At 35.3% G+C, this 20493-nt stretch overlaps 1 protein-coding gene and 1 long non-coding RNA gene across 2 annotated transcripts; both read right to left on the bottom strand.

Annotated features, from left to right (window-relative positions):
• Positions 1-5891: 5891 nt before the first annotated feature.
• On the bottom strand, positions 5892-6360 carry LOC119192388. Its single transcript, XR_005113632.1, has 2 exons — positions 6230-6360; positions 5892-6125 (listed from the first exon to the last, which is right to left on the bottom strand). It is a non-coding gene; the product is annotated as an uncharacterized LOC119192388 (long non-coding RNA).
• A 3770-nt stretch (positions 6361-10130) lies between these two features.
• Positions 10131-10899, bottom strand: LOC115444159 (putative nuclease HARBI1; the record flags this gene model as incomplete). Its single annotated transcript, XM_037446202.1, has 1 exon — positions 10131-10899. A coding segment is annotated over one exon (669 nt), but the record flags the coding sequence as incomplete, so codon positions are not given.
• Positions 10900-20493: the final 9594 nt, after the last annotated feature.

The raw sequence follows: 20493 nt of genomic DNA, 5'->3' as shown, positions 1-20493 counted from the left end.
TTGTCTAAGGCGTATGCACTCCACGATGCTCGTAATGTCGTTGTTTGATATTTTCGAAACATTACCTGTAATAAGAACACTCAAAATAAAATACTGCTACATAGTTAAAAATTTGGGGCGTATTAAACAAATGGCTTAGGGGCGTATTGTCAAATTTGATTTTTAATATGCCCCACCGATATCATAACATTAGTTTCAAGGTTATAACGATTGACGAAACAAAAAAACGAAGGCAATTTTTAATCTATTTTATTACAGTATGGGTCATTTTAACACAACATTTTAAAGTAACAATATATATGATTTTTAGTAGACTTACCACAAATTGTTTCACTCCAATAAAACTAGTATTTAAAATATATTTTGAGCGGACGTCACAAATTACGCGTACACCTCGACCATGTTACTCCATTACTGGTGACTCTCCGCACGTCTTGTCAGCGCCATAGCTTTGTTAGTGTGAGTGTTAGAGTGGTGGGGCGTATTACCGAGTTTTACCCTACATCTATATTTAAAGAGTACTCGTACTATTATAAGCAATTTTTTATTTCATATTTTAAAACAGGAGGTAAGTTTCACCATGAAACTTTTGCAATAGCCGACAGATTGAACTTACTTTAAATTTGAAGTATTAAAAGTAGATGGCGTTATTTACCAAAGCAGAAGCCGATAGGGACCAAGTTAAGCTCGGGGACCAAATTTGACGTGTACTTTAATGTACTTTGGCTTATTATTTTACAGAAGTCCTTAAGTATAGAGTTTTAATTGTGTTTTGCAGGTAAATCTGCTACGATTGTGAGTATTGCTAAACCAGACAATGGGTCCAGCTTCATGCTCTTTCTTATGTAGTTTTTAATTATTTTTCATTTAACAGGCTTCTTTCCTCTGAAGCTGTATGTACAGGTATAGTCAACATAATTCTAATAGAAATGTTAACATTACAATAGATGTCTTAGATACTGGAGTAATTTTTTTTATCGTATCTTGATTGAGTATAAGTTAAAATATTTATATTTTCTAAAATAGAACAGTTGCCATTCGCAATATGCTTCAGCTCACCGTGAACGACACGTATTTTATATGCGGCCTTAAACTGAACTGATGATGGGTTATTTTTAAAGCCTTCTTTAGCTTGGAAGGCGCTAAATCAGGATCCTAAGTGGTCTTGGCATAATTTATAGGCAAGAAAGTTATATCTCCTGACTCAATGAGTCTTTTGCAAATTATTAATAAACTTCCAATTATACGACAGAAACCTATTATAAAACATTTTCTATTAGAATTAATCAGTATCTGTCCATCTGGAAATTTCAGGTCATATAGATAAATTAACATTTTGTCTAGATTCTATTTAACGGTTTCTTGTAACGAAAACAAGAAATCAAAAAGAATCGCTATATAAATATAATAAAACTAGCTTACCGGCGAACTTTATTTCGCCTTAGAGACAAATAATTGAGAGCAGATTTTAGTTTTTATTAAGTTAAATTTTTTATCAGAACAATAAATATATTTTTTAAAAAATCAAGTACTTTAATGATTCTTTATTGGCCTTGAATTTTGGTGCATGGGTTGCACTCTTCAGTGAAGCACCTTGTGATAGACGACATATTTCGTTTTATTATCAGGCGCAAGAACAAATAACGCAGATGGTCTTCCGACCCGTGAACATGCCACGTATAATTGACCAACTTTCAAGGATTGGCCTTATGATTTGTTAATTGTCATGGCGAATGCAAGACGGATCGGAAATTGAAGTCGTTTAAACTCAAACGGTATATCGGTTGAACTCATCTATAGCAGCCATTAATACCGGGTCATCGTCGTCTAATTTAGTTTTATTTTATTTTGTGGGTAAATTGCAGCGTCGGCGTCTCGTGCCCAAGGAGTAGGTGACACGTTTGGTCAGATGCTCGAGGAGTTGTATCCGTTGTTATTGCGTTGCATCAGTGATTGCATGATCAGCAATTATAGGGGTTGTAGGAAGTATATGTAACATGCCAACGATAAGATTAAATCAAGTGAATTTGTGCATAAATAAATCATTGGAAATGTCTGAGAAATGTATAAACCACATGTTTTAATTTTTAATTCAATTTTTTTTGACAGTGTTCCTCACATTTTTTTCCAAATTTCGACCCTTGATAATGGCTGATGTTTTGGAATCCTTGCACCAAGAATTATAGGAACCAAACTTTCATCAACTGTTTTACGACCGACTTCATACCTTTGGAAGTTGTTTTGTGTCGGTATTAACTAAATTATTCTGCCTTTTGAATATTACGACAATCAAACACTTGTGAGATGTTAATTAAAAAACTGTCGCAATTTGTATCACCATATTTGATCATTACGTTATACAATGAAAGAATATATAAGTTGCATTTTCATTAAAGACAAATTCATGCTTTAAGAACTTGGATGTTTTTATTTTTCTTTCTATGATAAAATGATTCGGCCCGCTCACTAGTGTAAATACCTATGATTTCCGTTTTGCCATTCCTTTTGCAGTTAATGTTTTAAATGATGTTCCAACATTGTAGATTAGACTTATCCAAAACATTCCACAGACCATCTGTCTGTGAAATGTTTTTGGATGAAGTCTAATGCAGGATGGCTCTTCACTTTGCCAGTGCAACCATATTAAAAATGCCACTTCATATTTTAGCGTATAAGAAGTAAGAACCCATAACGTTTAAGAGTATTGTGGATTTACGTTGATCCGTCTCTTCATGGAAATTGTTAGCGATCATTTATACTTCATTGTAAGAATTGGGCAGAATTTGTGATCGCCATTTTATTGCTATTCAAATTGCTCCATGTTCTGAAATAGCGACAATGTCTCTGATATTACAATTGAGTCATTAGTTTCTTCGTGAAGATTTTGAAGTGCATCACGAACTGAAGTAAAGTGAATACGAAGAGCTGCAAGACTTAAAACTCAACTCTCCCAACTAGTTTCGTAAAGTTTTCTCAGCCATAATTCTTCTATGTACTAGGTCCTAGCATCTAGGATATCAATTCCCATTGCATAGTTGATTCAGAAAATAAAACAAATATTTTTTGCAGAAATCCAAATAACGAAACAGATGTAACCGAACTTTAGGATGTATCTGCTATGTCCAAACTCAACCTGTGGTAGTCACTTGGATTAAAAATTGCCCCAGGTTATAGGTTTAAAATTCTGGTTTGTACACGTTTGTTTACTCCTAACATCATAGCACTGTTATTGTATGCTTCACCTCTACAATCGTTCATGTCTAAATAAAATTCTTGTACAATTGTATTAAAAAAGAGGCCAGTGAGTCCTGCTCTCGATTAGTCACTCACTAGCTTGTAAGCAATAAAACATTCTCGCACTTCCACTTATTCTTCATTAGCGTCAATGAACCGGAATGTTTGTGATAATTGTTCAACGTGGCTTACATCAGGCATGCAGTCAATAATGATGGAGACGTATTTATCTGAGTTTCCCACAGTCAGAATATTATTTCGAACTTCATTCCAAGTAAGCCATTTAATTCGTTTTGAATACATTTCTTAAAATATAGTTGCTCCATAATCACAGTATCAAATTTTCCTGGAAGTTGCATTAAGGCCAATAAGTAGCAATTGTTAGGGGTTTATAACGTTTCAGATCTAAAGCTCCCTCTAAACGCCAAATTATTGCCTGACAAGAACAACACTGTGGACGTCATTCATACGAGTTTCTTTTTTACCTTAGTAGCAAACGAGCAATCGTTCCGCCGCCCATGGACCTTTATTTTACCCAGTCTTGCATCTCTGACTTTAGTCTTGACATTCTTAGGCCTTTGTTTACTTGTGTACAGTGGTATAAGGCATTATCCATCGCCACAATACAATATAGTGGAAAATGGGCCGCGACTTTTTCTGTTATCCACTTTAAGAAATTACTTGCATTCATATCGTTAGGCTAATTAGAAGATTTTGAATGCGATTTAAAATTAGTAAGGCATTTTCAACGAAACTATTTTCAGACACTAGGTCTCCATGTTCTTTATTGTTTTGCCAACACTTTTTCATATGATAATTCGCATGTATGTAAGTTTCATCAAGAAAAACAACAGGTCACCTATCTACCCGCCCTGTGGAATGGGGGCGTTTGGAGAATTCCACCACGGTATCCCCTGCCTGTCGTAAGAGGCGACTAATAGGGGCCACGAAGGGGGTCGTCGGCGGGCAGCAGGGGGCTGTCCGCCCTAGTGCATTTCTGTGCATCTTTGCACATTTGTCGGTTAACCCCGGGTAGGACGGCAGTGTGTGTAGTTGGCCTCACGCTGCCGTAGACGCCGAGGGCGTCCTTCGGTGCGCGGGGCTTCTGAGCCCCCATAGGAGACGGGCCGCAAGGCGGCATCGCGCAGGGGCGGCTGCGGTCGCAGACTAGACACTTCAACGTCAGAGGAAGCCTGCAGCCGTCCCTAATGCGCCGAAGAGGGCCACCGCGGAGTTTTAGCTGGTAGACCGTGCATAGGTTTAAGTTGTATACAGGGTAAGGGACTCGACCCGGTGGTCGCCCGAAGGTCGTCATCAAATCCGGGCGGCTCAACGCCGGGCCGTAAGGCACGGTTACGCCAGCATAACCGCTCAGTCGCCCCCTACGAAGGCTGGGCGGTAGTAATAAGGGACTTTCTCCGCGAAACAAAAAAAAAAAAAAGTCACCTATCTATGAACTTATTTTTTCTCATCCCTTCTAAGGACCTAGCACGCCAAACAGTAATGTTGTACCTTTCCATGAAAACATTCCGTTTAGATTGATATCATTTACATTTGAATCCAATGGACTTTAATAGTCGTCGCAACGTTGTGTTACTTCCTTGAAAATTGATGTTTTCTTTTGATTCAAGCCTCAATTTGTTTGCTGTTAGCAATTCCTTTTTCACTAAATAGAAGTGGTGAATTTTTTACTCATTACTGATAGATCAAAATCATCCAACGATTTTTTTTTTGCGGCTTTTGCCTGTCTTCAATTTTTTTGAATTTGGTCGCTGCAACTTATCTTCTCTTATATTTCTTTAAACAGTTTTCTCAGATACACACGAAATCCAAATAAAAATACTATTTTTTAAGTCTCTTACATATATGTATGACTTATGAAAGCTGAAAACGGAACGAGAAGATCCATGTGTTCCAGTTTGACATTTGGATATTTATGTACAAACTAGTGAATGAAAACTGTTTGTATCTGTTTATAAAGTTTTTTATTAACTAATATGTCTCGCACATTTTACATTAAAAAAAAAGCGTTCTACAGTAACAATATAGCCAACCGCAAAATTAAACAATATTACCAACCTAAGAATAATATTTGTGTTGCCTTATTAATCTAACAATTTACTTAACATTCAACTTAAGTATTTTTGCTGTTGTAATCCAATTTTTAAGAGAGGGCACAAATGTTTCTTTGTTAGTTTTGCCATCCACAAATCTTATAGAGTTAAGTTTTTTTATTGCCCCTTCCCAAAATTTTAGATGACTAGAAATGGATGTTACTGCTTGCCTTAAAGGTTTACCCTTATTTTTTTATTTGGAAGAATCCATTTGCCGAATCAAAGAGGCCATCGAAAAACGATACCATTTCGGCTGTGTTGCTTACAGATGAGTTTACTTTTGTTATATCAGCATATTGAGCTGTAATAAAACATATATTAAGAATATTAACTCTTACATAAGTTATAAAATTTGCCATAATGAATTGTAAACTCACAAAATTGGGCAGAGTACAGTAAAGTGGCCGCCACTGTCCAACTAAAAACTCTTACACAATTTTTTACCTGAAGTAAAAAGATTTTTTATAAATATACATTACATTATATACAAATAACATATGCATGTCATAATAATAATTTACAAAATTAAATTTAATGATAGACTACCTTCATCTTTTTTATTTTCTCTGGAATCACATGTTCATCATTTAACTTGTGTAACAGCCTTATCTGTACGTGGTTGCAGTCTGTTTTATATATATCTACAATATCATCCCATTTAGAAATTTTATTTTCATATTTTATATTTTTTGTCAAAAAATTATTTCTTCACCCCTTTATGAGATGGTGGGTCGTAAATTATGCTGATTGCATGTCCCTTGAGGGAGATAACATTATCTGAAAATATTGTTATAGTAAGTGGTTAATACAATGGAATTGAATATTTTATTGATTGAAGAATTAATATTATAAACTGTCAGGGAATTAAAATGTTGACTCACCAATTTTTCGGCCTTTAATCAATTGTTCTCTCCGTGTGTCTTCTTGTAGACTATTTAGGGCAGATTGAAATGCTGTGCCCTGATCACAGACAACAGCAATTGGCAACAATCCTATGTCACTGACATCATTAATCATTTTACTAAAATTTCCGTTATTTCGACTACAGATGCTGCCCCTTGCAAAAGTAGTATGCCAGAGGCTGTTGCCATTTATAAATTGCTCCTCTTAATAAATACTAATGCATGACCTGCAAGTTCATTTTTTTCCAAAGAGGTCGACAAGCCCTATTATTGAATCTTTTTTATCATAGGTTAAGGCTGCTTCTAGGACTATTTCATCAAATATTATTGAACAATTTTTTCCCTCCATGTTTTAACATGAAAACAATGATTATAGTAATTATTATTATTATTTAATCCTACATCTAATAACATTAACTTTGGCAAATTTCACAAATTTCTTAAATTTTATTAAAAGAGCTAAAGTATGTGAATCATGCTAAGTGAAAGAATTATTACCTCCTGTTTAATTGCTTCAAATACTTGAGTATTGATCCCAGTCTCTATATCCAAACCAGTTACAAATTTATTTAAGGTGCACTTTGAAGGCAAAATAAATATTCTTTGCAAGAATCTGTAGCATTTTGGGCTTTGCTTCATTACGGATAATGCAATGAGTTTTTCTTTATGAGAAAATCGTCTCCCTTTAGCTTTTTTTGTGCATTGTCTAATTTGCACCCATAAAACTTTTCTGGCAAATGGATTCAATTTTTCAGTTAATTTTTCAAACGTTTATTTCTTTTGAAAATTTAAGTGCCCTGCGTTTCCTTACATGACATGCCAACTGCTTTTGAGAGTTACGTCCAATGTCGCCAATTTCTTAATTAAACGGCAATTAGTAATCGGGCATTAGAATTAACACGAGTGTTAAAATATCGAACGTCTCATGAAGGAAAATCTAAAAGTCCGTTACTACTAAATCTAACAGCCCGTTACTAAATCAACCATTGAGGGAATGTTTTGCAAACCGTTCACTCTTAATACATTACGACCAAAACAAAATGTCACCGTCGGTTGTATTATTATTTCGGACCATGTCTTCAACTTTCCATAGGAGCATATTATGATATACGAGGTGTGTTCAAAAAGTATCGCGAATTTTGAATTTTCGCGTGTTACGTATATTCGAATTAAAAAAAAATTGTGGCGTTATGTTGGTAGTTGGTACATATGTCTCTCACTTATGTTGACAAGTTCGGCCATTTTGAATGTTCAGTTAATTGTTGACAGCTGCTTTGCTTGGACGTGTTTTGGTTCGTCTTCGACTTTTACCTATTCAAAAAAATGGAACAAAGAACCTGTATCAAATTTGAAAAACGAAATTAAGTGCGCAGGTGCGTTCCGAATGTTGACTGTGACATACGGAGAAGCTACTTTGGACAACGTTTATCGGTGGTACAAAATGTTTTCAGAAGGCCGAGAAGATGTGAACGACGAAGAGCGTGCCGGACGCCCGAGCTCTTCAACAATAGACGAAAAATTTGATGAAGTGAAGAAAATGGTATTGGCCAATCGTCGAATCACCGTTAGACAAATTGCCGAGGACCTAGGCATATCGATTGGCTCGTGCCATTCGATTTTAATCGATAATTTGGGCATGAGACGGGTCGCCGCAAAATTCGTACCAAAATTGCTCACACATCGCTGCTTGTACGCGACTTCTTGGCCAAAAACAACACGCTAATGATACCACAGCCACCGTATTCCCCAGATCTGGCCCCCTGTAACTTTTTCTTGTTCCCGAAACTGAAGAGGCCCATGAAAGGACGACGCTACGCCACGATTGACGAGATAAAGACGGCATCGAAGGAGGAGCTGAACAAGATACAAAAAAACATTTTTTGAAGTGATTCGAAGATTGGAATAAACGTTGGCACAAGTGTATAATATCCCAAGGGGATTAGTTTGAAGGGGACAACATAGATATTCACGAATAAATAAATAATTTTTGAAAATACACAAAATTCGCGATACTTTTTGAACACACTACGTACATGTACTAAATTAAAGAGACGTTCATTATGCAGAAACAAAACGTAATCTGTGTGTTATTCATTTAGTTGGTTTATAATTGTATGTCAAGATAAGTACGTTTTGTTTTGATTGAGTGTTGTGTGTTTCCTTTTATTTTGAATTTATTGACTATCGGTGATAATGTCTAAAAAAGCTCGTGGACCAAATTTTACGTCTAATGAAAAAGACATCCTGATACACTTTTTCACAAAATACAATTATACAAGGATCTCATTGAAAATAAAAATAAAACCGACGCGGTAACCACCGCGGCAAAAAATTAAGCTGTGATACAATTGAAGGAAGAGTTTAACTCTTTAAATTCATTTTGTGTTCGGAATACCGAACAATTAATTGCAAACTTCTAAAATAATTATTGATTAATCGTCGCCTGCTCCGGATTTATATCCCTGACGCTCTCATTATTCCTTTGTATTCTGCCCTGTGCTACCAGTTTTATGGTGCAGGAAGTTCTAGATGGGGATCATCTTGTGGTAAATTTTCATTTGCCTTTATTAATATATTGTGTAAAACTCCAGTGGCCACAATGACAGGCAAACAATTTTTGAGGCTAATTTGCGTAGCAATAGCCAGTATTGGAAAATGACGTTTCCATACTCCAAATAAACGTTCAATTGGATTTCTAGTCCTGTGGGCCTACCATCATCTCTTATTCCGACTCAGTTCAGGACCTAAACTGAACTGGTTCGCTATTCGTACCATGATGTCGTCAAACACGACCAATATACGTCACCGCCTAATCAAGTTCAATATTGAATCGGAATCTACTATCATTCGTTCTGTGTCGTACTATTATGTACAATTGAACCTAAACTGAGTCGGCTATCTGTCAAAATAAGCGATTCAAAACAAGTTAATATTTTTGTGCCCGGATTGGTCTTGTTTGTTATTAAACACAAAAATGAGCAATATCAGTTTTAAAATGTAATAGTGTTGCAGCATGTGTGCTCCTAGAAAGTATAAGTGGCCACTTGTGACTTGCGTTCGGGCAAAACACTCGAAAATTCTTTAGCTTAGGAACTTTTGTTGTATCCCGTTGCCAATGATTTAATTTGGAATAAAATTTCCCATAATTTCTCCTATTGAGTATAATTAACTCTTCGACGGGACAACTCACTGTAAATTATAAAACAAAGGGCACTTAAATCACTTTATTTCTTAAAGTTATATATCTTTAGAATTGTTTTTTCCCCTCAGTTTAATAATTAGTTAAAAATGCATTGGAACTTACACGCATACCTACGCCATTATTTATTACACAACACATATGTAAAAAACTTTAATCACAACACAGTTTAACACTATAAGAATTTAAAACATAAACAATAACCGCGCAACTCGACACTTTTGTCAAAAGCGAGAGGTGCGTTTTTAATTCGAAACAGAAATCTAAATTTAGTTTTATAATAATACAAATGATAAAATATTTTCACCTAAATCAAGGAATTAAATTAAGTTTGTAGCGAGTTAATACCCGCCTTTCAATTAAATTATTAACAGTTCGTATATATTAGTCATTTTTAATTTATTTCATTTTAACCAAAATAAACAGTAACTTATCGGGAAATAACTAACTAAGGTTTCGGAACGCAGAACTCGAAGTATTGAACAAGCGAAACACACTTATACAGTGCTTATAGGGCTATCCCTTTTTAATTTGTTGTGTAGCGAACAGACCAGAGACAAATTTCATTCACTCATCCACCGAGTTCCGACTCAATTGCGATAGTGAGTTAACGACATGATGGTACGAAATAACCCGATTCAGTTTAGGAACCGATATTGAACTGAATCAATACTGAGTCGCTCGATAAAAGATGATGGTAGGCCCTCTGATTTCTAAAATAGTCAAAACAGATTCTTTTGACAATCGAAACCTTGTGCTTATATCGATGTCATCGTAATCATCAAAATAGTTCCGACGTGTATCTCCGTTTCCAAATTCCATAAGACCTTTCAATAGGATTCCTTGATCTAATTTGTGACTCATTGTATAGATGTTCTAATGGAGTCTTTGGATTTTCTAGTGGAGGCATTGTATAGGATGTGGAAGCATATCCATAATCAACAAGTAATAACGCATCACCATTATGTCTAACATAAAAGATGGCTTTTCGATAGCAATTATTAAAAATAGTGCTGTCGTGACATGACCTTGGCCATCTTGCAACAATATCAGTAATCTCCATATTTGCATTGCAAATAGTCTGGACGTTAATACAAAAATATCCCTTTCTATTTCTGAAAATTTCAGCCTGATCTCCACCTGGAGATGTTATCCTAACATGGGTGCAATCCATTGCTCCTATTGCTCTAGGAAACTTAGCTATTTGATAAAAGTTACTTTGTTCTTGCTGTATTTCCTGCTTCTTAGTAGGAAATTTTACATATTCTTGATGTAACGATGCTATAGCTGCACTAACTCGGTGTATTCTATGTGCTGTTGATACACTAAATCCACTGAAATCACCAGTGGCTAATTGTGTGTTGTTGGTTGCATAGAATCTTAGGGTGGTCAAAAGCTGGTTGATGGGGGATATAGATTGGTTCCTGAAAGAACGAAAAACGTAATCGTATTATTTTAAAATCTATGAACAAAAACATAGTACATACTAATTATACACCTAATAACTGTACTGTACAATCCATTAAAATTTGTACATAGAAAGTATCATTCTTACAAAGTATAAATAAATAAAATAAAGCTTTAAAACTAACATTGACATTTTAGGTTGGGTATGTAAATTATAATAATAGTCTAGCTAAGCAATTTAAGTACATACATATTATATTACTAACCTCTCAGACATAAATTCCAATTGATTTTCAATCTTCAGTAGTAAATTATATGTTGCTGCTTTAGATAAACGAAATCTTATCATGAAATCCTTTTCGTCATAGTTGTAAAAATGCTCATTTCTTTCTTTGAGCCATCTTGGACGTCGTATTACAACATAAGTCATCTTCACTGTCGCTTTCATTTTACGAAATAAGTTGTCTCAAATGCTGCATATTTTAATTATAAAACGTAAATGAACTTATTTTTCGTTACAATTTCACAATGTACCCAGTTGCTATAAGGCTTTTTTTTATATATTTAAAGAGTAATATAATATACTGGAAAAATAAATCTCTTGGGTTGCTCCTCAATAATAATTGCTTTCGTTATTAATGTGATGGTTGCTCTCTGCCAGTTGATTGACAAGACATAGATTGACCATTAGCTGGCTAATAAAAAACGCCATTTTGATTTTATCCGAAGATCAAGCTCGTTATTCCTTCAAAATTGATGGGGTAAGAATTACTCTCGTATAACTTGCTTATTCTCTGGATAAGTAGTTGGTGAAACGCAAACATCCGAGAGTAAATATTAGTTTTATACTTGGAATAAAAATTATTCTGCTTTGGTGAAATCGGGTCTAAGTAGTATAACACTGCCATGTACTTTTGAAAATAAGAAACAAGTTAATATTCAATCTATGGTTGTAAAATGTGACTGTTCAACTATACTAGGCTGGAAAACTTGTGAAGACCAACCAGGGTATTGTCAAAAGATTATTTAAATTAACATCCAATCAAACTCAAAGGTCAGTACAATCATTTCTTGATACATATTCAGACACATTTGAAGGGTTAGGTTGTTTACCACATGAAGGGCTTACACATTGACACTAGAATTACACCAAAAATATGTCCAGTTCGTAGAATTCGCTATGCATTACATTCAAAACTTAAAGTAGAATTAGATAGAATGGAACATCTACAAGTAATTGAAAAAGTAAATAAGCCTACTGACTGGTGAAACGCTATAGTCCGCATAGAAAAGGGGCCGTTTAAGTATTACGTAAGCAGATTTATTACAATTATTTACCGCTCCCCCCCCATCCCCTTTGTCAGCAAAAGTAAGCAAAGCTCTTACCTCTCTTTAGTCAATCAATGTATAGTTTCTTTTTTATATTATAATTATAACGTTATAATTATAATTTGAAAATTAAGAAAATAGATTTAGGATAGAAATTATATTTTACTGATATGGTATTCAACATAGAGTAAAGGACAAAAATATATCTTACTAACATAAACTTATTTTAAATTTTTGGTGCACATATTAAACTCAAATTAACAGTCTTCAGTCCATGAAACCTGAATCCATGATTCTAAGTTTTCGATGACATTGGATTGCTTCGATTGCTGCTCAGTGTTGTGAATCTGCTCGCTTTTATCCGATTTTAGAATGTCTACGTCGTTCTTATCGAGCCATTCAACATCATGGTGCTCTAAATTTTGAATAATGCACATTAGTTCATTAGCACGACTAGCAGCGACTCTTACAGGTCTAACTTTCCTATCAGTGTGCGTGTTCACTTTTTTATGGATCTTTTCGATGTGTCGATTTAGTGACTTGACGGAAGCACGATGAAAACCACACGTTTTGTATGTTCGACTTGATAGCCTCAATTTTACCGTCGGACAAAAATAATCGTAGGGCATTTGCAGGAAATCTTCGAGTGAAGCACTTAAGCGTAGAGCTTTCACATCGTGAATCAGCATTTTTTTTTTCATTTTTACTTTGGAAGAACAAGCATTATTAAATTTATTAAAAATCACAAATAAATAAGTAAATGGATACTCCAATTTCTCCTTCATACTTTACACGGGCTTAGGACCGTCGGAAATACCTACTTTATTTAAGCATTACTTTCCGATAAAATACCTACTTCATTTATTGTCATAGTAATAAAAAATAAACAGTGCGAACGAACTATGAGTACTTTTGGCGTATTTAAAAAATTGGGGCTATTTACAAAATAATCAACTAACATACCTAAACAGTTTATTTACAAATTACCTATTTACACTTCCCGGTAACGAAGCAACTGCTCGAAATGGAGTCCGCCGCGTTCGATACACAAACGTGCACTTCTTAAGTTATTGTATTTAAGCTTTCGCAATGTGTCTCTGTCACTTTTCACTCGGTTAAAGTCGTCCACTGTCGCACTACGTAACTCGTCAGGTGTTTCGTGTTCCAAAAAATACACGAGTCTTTGTTTCCGACCACAAGAAAATATCCAGGGGTGTTAAGTCCGGGCTTCTCGCCGGCCAAGTCACGGGGCCGCCGCGCCGCGGCCAATCCATAGTCCCGTAATGTTCATTACCAGTGCATCGTTGTCGTGAATTGCGTGCGCCCGATGGAAATGATACGGGTGTAATCCGTAGGTATTTAATGTTTTCCACACAAATACTAATATTAAATTCCCGTGCCGCCATTCTCGTGCTTCGCCGAGGATCCCGCTCAAAGTACTCTAAAATGTCCACTTCGTTATCCGGCGAGTCATTCACCCGTCCTCGGCGTTGCACATGAGCCGGCGCGTGGAATTATCCGTGGTCGAGGAGGCGCTGGGTTGCAGCCAAGGTAGTGGGAGTAGATGGAACTTGAGGAGTTTCGATCCCGTGAAGTCGCAGCGGATTCAAACGATCCGGCTAGGAGTACAACCGCCTAGCCTCTTCCAAATTGTACTTACTTAGCTACAGCGTATAGCTGAACCATTGACAAATACCCCGCGTTTGAATATTAGTACTGACGACTCATTTTCGTAATCAAAACAGCCTAATCGCGCGCGTGTTGTCCTATTACTGACTGAAGGACGGCGCGACGGGCGGGGGAGCGCGGGAGTGTATGCGCTCGCCGTTCTGAGGCATAAGTACATCAGAGGGGTGCGCGTGATTGGCTACGATGTGACGCGACGCGGCGGTCTCTTTGTACCTATTTTTGGAGAATATTTTGCCACTTAGTTATGAATGGCACCAATCGTAGTGTTTGTAGTGGTGTTACCACGATTTCTCATTTATTATTCGGAAACGAGTATTCATTTTAACCCTTGAATGCGTGAGTCCTACAAACTGACAGCTGTCACGAAAGCCCAGCGGCTGTATGTGTCGGCGCGTAAAAAACGCGCGATTGCCACCTTTATAGACGATATGCGCCATAAACAATGTAATAAATCATAAATCTTTATTCCGTAAACGGTGTTATATTCATAAAAAGATTGTGAATATGGATACCTACAATATATAAATTTGATATTACGACTTCAGTATTTAGATATAATAGGGTACCGGACTCATTTTGTTCTTTACTATTATCAAATATTTACATAATATAAATTATAACACAGAAGGAATTATTAAAATCCGGTTAAAAATCAACAGGTTATAAGTCTTTGAATTTCGGTGGAAGGGGTAATTAACAAGAAACAGAAAAGAGACGAAATACCCACATGTGACGTCATCGGGAATTAAGACGCGTGCGAAAGAAAGAGATGAAGCGATATCCCCACATCGCGCCCACTTCTGCACATTACAATATTTTAAATATGAATTACTCGCTCATTTTTTAACCAATTTTTATGCAGTTTTCGCAGCAGTGCTTCTTTTTCGTATTATTAGCCAGTATATATAGAATAATGTACAAAATCAAGCATAGGCCGGTCCCCTATTATTACTAGTTTTAGGTACCCGAGCTCGACACTAAATGTCGAATAATATAAAATCAAACAATATTTTGTATGATCGTTACACTCAATACAATGTAAAAGAACTAAAGTATCAGCAAAACATCACATCGAAGGTACCTGAGACCGAAATGTTTATATTAGCCACTTGAAACTATAAACAAAACTGCTTGCGTCATCTGTTTATACTTCACATTCCAAGCCTCGGTTTTTGTTTTCTTAGGACATAAGTGTTGAATGATGTTTGTTATAAAAACAAAACATTCTTCGACCCATTTTTTGGATTTACCCTCATTTCACTACGCCGAAACTTATCAAATTATATTATAATTGAAAGGTCAATTTTCAAGGTCTCGAATGGTTACAAGTTTTATTTAGCTAACCACTATTTCCCTTAGAATCTATATATATTGTGTTTCCTGGAAATTAGATAACATTCCAAGTTGAAGATATCAACAATTGTAAAAAAAACATTCTATTGTTCCATTGTATGTATTGTTTGTGCTGTAGTGTTGATCCGCTAACTTTTCGACAATATTATCGACTATTATCGATAATTGTCCGAACCATGTCTTTACAATAGTAATTGTAAATCACAAAATAAAAAAACTATAGCCAATTTGTATTGTTGTTTTATTGCATGATAAGTTATAATAAAACATAATTCCCAATTTGGTATATGTAATAGTAACAAACATATTATTACACTTTACATCGCGTACGTACATATTATCTTTTCATAGAACTAAACAATCGAGACTATTTTCATTACACAATAAATAAAAGTATACAAAAAGTATATGATAAAAATGGTAAAATAAAATTGATATAAACACAATACCATAACGCATAAAGTTTGAAATACAAAATATTATAAGGGCAATTACGAAAGAAATGAGAACGTATAGGTATATTATTAGCTTGGCACTTCACGACATGAAATATAATAATAGGGTCAACAAAGACGACGACGGGAGCATATGAGAAAAGTCTAATCGCTGGAAATGCACCTGACAGGTCAGCCGCATGTTTTTATGAAGATGATCGTCATTGTTGGGTCATCCGAGGCCGTAAGTATTAAAATCGGTTTGTTTTTATTTCTTGTGTATACTTGTTCTATGACTTTTGTAACTAATGAAAATAATATCTACGAGCGTTACACTACTGCGAAAAGTTATTATTAGTTTATAAGTACAATACGCAGAATTTTCAAGTACAATGGAGTCAACAAAACACTCCGCGACATTTTTTAGAGTGTACTTTGATTTAAATTTTCTTTCTACCTTCACCATTTTATGCCTTCTGAGTTAGACTCATTAGAAGGTTATACATCATTTCTTTGCCAGTTGATCATTCTGCGGCTGAGCTCCGTAGTACTTTTTTTCTTTTCTTTTTTTTTGTTTATTGCCTCGACGGCCCGAAGCCCCGCTGAAGGGGCCTCCAGCATGAGGCGCCGGATTCCTGCCCGCTCGTGGAAGCCTCCTCCCTCCAATGAAATGCATTGGAGAGAGCTTTGGCGTCCAGATCCCGGGCAGGAATCCGGCAAAAACGAAGTTTTCTTTTGGGAGCTTTTTCAGGACGTAGGCCACGATCGCGCTCGCGTTCTCTATTAGGTCAACCAAAAACAAAGGTCAACAAAATCTCTAAATCCTCTTTATTGAGTCTAGTAATCTGCTTATTCTGCCTGGACCATTGTTTTTGGAAAATAATTAAAAAAATTAAAAGACAAGAGTGTTGCCATTTTTTAACTTTCTCCTAAAATAGTATTATTTGCAGATACCAAAACTATGTGAATAGGTGATCGCAAACAAAGCTATCGACTTATGGCAGTACTACGGAGCTCAGCTGCAGAATGATCAACTGGCAAAGAAATGATGATCATACAAGCTATTGCCATCGTTTATCAAAGTTGGATTTGGACAATTAAATAAAGTACTATGGATGAAGATTATGGGCAAGATCCAGAAAATCACAAACGCAGAATTCTCAATTCTGCGTCTGCGTTTTGGGATCTGTATCTTTAGAAAATTTGGCGTCAGAAACGTAAAAGTTTATTTACTACAAAGAGTGGAGGTCGAGGAGAGTCCACCACGCTAGCCTATTGCGGATTGTTAGACTTCACCACCCTCGAATATCCTTGATTTTATCTTTTTACATAATGTGCATGAAAAGCTCTTCCAAGAGAAAACTCTTGTATTAGATCTAAATCAAGTGAAAATTTATTTGGCAAAATATTTGGAAAATGTTCGTGGACAAAAATTGGACGTGGCCGGGGACCCAGCCGTGGACGCGGACGTGGTGGAAAGGCAAGGGGAGTGGGAAGTCGTTGTCGGGTTGATGACCACGGATTATCCCGGATTGAAAGAAAAGATATAGTGGAGATCTATCACCCAGATATAATAATTAAATATGGGCAAGATCAGAAAATGCAAACGCAGACGCAGAATTCTCAATTCTGCGTCTGCGTTTGGGATCTGTATCTTTAGAAAATTTGGCGTCAGAAACGTAAAAGTTTATTTACTACAGAAGAGTGGAGGTCGAGGGAGAGTCCACCACGCTAGCCTAGTGCGGATTGTTAGACTTCACCACCCTCGAATATCCTTGATTTTATCTTTTTACATAATGTGCAGGAAAAAGCTCTTCCAAGAGAAAACTCTTGTATTAGATCTAAATCAAGTGAAAATTTATTTGGCAAAATATTTGGAAAATGTCCGTGGACACAAAATGGACGTGGCCGGGGACCCAGCCGTGGACGCGGACGTGGTGGAAGAGCGGGGGAGTGGGAAGTCGTTGTCGGGTTGATGACCACGGATTATCCCGGATTGAAAGAAGAGGATATAGTGGAGAATTACTATCCACGTTTGCTTCTACAAGTTACGAAGGTACTCTCTAAATAATGATTAGAATCTACTTTTGTGCGGTTTGTTATTCTTCAGCACCCTCGAATCTCTTTGATTTTATCTTTTTCATAATAAATGTGCATGAAAAGCTCTTCCAAGAGAAAAACTCTTATATTAGATCTAAATCAAACGAAAATTTATTTGGAAAAATATTTGGAACTAAAGTAGATGCTAATCATTATTTAGAGTGTACCTTCGTAACTTGTAGAAGCAAACGTGGATACTAATTTTCTGGGTGATAGATGTCCACTATATCCTTTTCTTTCAATCCGGGATAATCCTTGGTCATCAACCCGACAACGACTTCCCACCCCCCGCCTTATGACGTCCCGTGCCATTTGCCGTAATTCGGGTGGGACGTCGTCATCGTCATCAAATAACTTTCAAGTTTCTGACGCTAAATTTTCTAAAGATACAGATCCCAAACGCAGACGCAGAATTAAGAATTCTGCGTCTGCGTTTGTTCTAAGATCTATATATTCTTCATTGTATTTTCTGTATCTTGCCCATATTCTTCATTAAATTGTACAAATCCAACTTTGATCAACGATGGCTATAGCCACTTGCCAGTTACTATGTACTAAAGTTTTTGTAGCGTTATTTTAACCTGTCAGGTGCATTTGCACCGTTTAGAGTTTATAATATGCTCCAGGTAGAATTAGCAGATTACTAGACTCAATAAAGAGGATTTAGAGATTTTGTTATGACCTTTGTTTTTAGAAAATTAAAAGCATTGGAACTGCATTTCTTATTAATGATAAAAAATGTTTTAATTTTATTAAAATGATATTTTTTCACTTCTATTATTGATATAGAATTCAAAAATTTAAAACCAAGGCAAAATGAACTGAGTATATTGGGCGACGTGATTGGAATCCTACACCAAATACAAATATTCGTTCTTTACATTTTGAGAAGAAATGCATAAAACACACGTTTAATTAACGCGAGTAAAAGATAACTGTTTTCCAACAATATTCCCGATAAGTAAAATAGTAATGATTATTATAAGTACTTCACCTAATAGTCATATTACTTTAATATATTGTTATGAATAAAATTAGAATTGTTACATAAAAGAATAGATAAACATAAAAGAAACAACATAAAGATGAAATGTAAGATATATTTTTACAATTGGCGGTCTTATGTTTCGAGCAACCTTTGCATGCACGGAAATAGATACATAATCATATTGTTGTTATTGCAAATAATTATTATAATTCATTATCTTAACCACCATCCCTTACGCTCCTTGATTTTTAGTTTGCTGGAAACATAGTTATGTTTCTCGATCAAAAGAGCATAATAATAAAATAAAATAAAACCAACCAAATAATTGCTGACTACGCTATCTTATTCCAGTTATCATGTATTAAGTAAATATCTTAATCTGTAACTTAATTTTTTAGCAAGGAATAGTGCAACATACAAATATAGATCAAACACAACTGGTTGTTTGTCACAACAGGTACTGCTTTCTTTAACAATTGTTACTTATAAATCAGTTTCAGTTTGTTTGTTTATATTATGGTTTGTTATATTTATATTATGGTAGAACCTAACCCTTTTCGTATTTGATCTTTTTTGGGCTTGTTAGTATCTCGTTTAATTCTTCGATGTCGATACAAAATTTCCGGTACTAGCATATCACTATTGTAAGGGGCGGAGTCGGCGCCATTTTATGCATTAAATGAGCCGCATGTCACGTGACCATATCACTCATCCTCTATACTCTTTAATCATTGCATGACATTACTTAAATAACAAAACAAATTACAATAAACAAACCTAAAACAATTCTAATTAAACAAGGTAATAATATCACTGTAATAATTGGTTACAGAAATGATTAAACTTAATAACATTTAAAGGTTTTGTCATTATGTCTGCTATATTTTCTTCAGACTTTATATAATGCAATGAAATCATCTTTTTACTAACAATGTCTTTTACAAAGTTATATTTTATATCAATATGTTTGCTTCTTTACACTTCTTCCACTTCTTGTGGTATATTTATCTCTTTCTTCATCTTGACTCTCTATCTCTTTCAATTTACTGTCAGTTTGTTTTATGTTATCCTTGTTTCCTTCATAATTTATAATATTTCTATTCTAATTCCTTCATAATTTGTAACAATCGGCAACGCCGCAAAAATGGTCTTTTGAGTTGTTATCTCGCCACGAGGGGTAGCGGGAGAGTGCAGGGCGCGCGGCGTCGCTCGGGCGGAGCGTATGTGTTTACATTGTATGTACGTATGCAAATAGGTAAAGTGTTATGGACACAACAATAATTACTTAATCAGTCATTACACACTCATAGCCACAGCACTTATTATACAATTTTTTTAATTTTCGATATGTCCGCCATCGTTATTAACACACGAATTATATCGACGAACAATATTGTTTTGAATTGTTCTAATAATGTCACTATTAGCGGTTAAGGGTGTTTCCGCCAAATTTCAAAATTTGGAAGAACGAAATAAAAATTCAGGTAATGATTTATTAATAACATTAATTTATTTCCCCAATTATTAAAAAGGTTCTACTTTGGGTGTACAAGATTTGTTTAAAGTAGTTTAATTCAAATTTAAAAACCAAACACGACATGGACACATAAGACACGGTAAGGACATGCTAATAAATATTGTTAATATTAGGTAATATAAATTATCTCATGTAAAAGAAAACGAAAAAATAACATTTTGACTGAAATATTTTTTGGAGCTATTGTAGATAATAAAATATAGAAAG

The sequence above is a fragment of the Manduca sexta genome, unplaced genomic scaffold (assembly GCF_014839805.1).
Source record: "Manduca sexta isolate Smith_Timp_Sample1 unplaced genomic scaffold, JHU_Msex_v1.0 HiC_scaffold_2723, whole genome shotgun sequence".
Taxonomy (NCBI): Eukaryota; Metazoa; Arthropoda; class Insecta; order Lepidoptera; family Sphingidae; genus Manduca; species Manduca sexta.
Note: the sequence above shows the minus strand (reverse complement) of the source record. Positions and strands in the feature narration are given on the sequence as shown.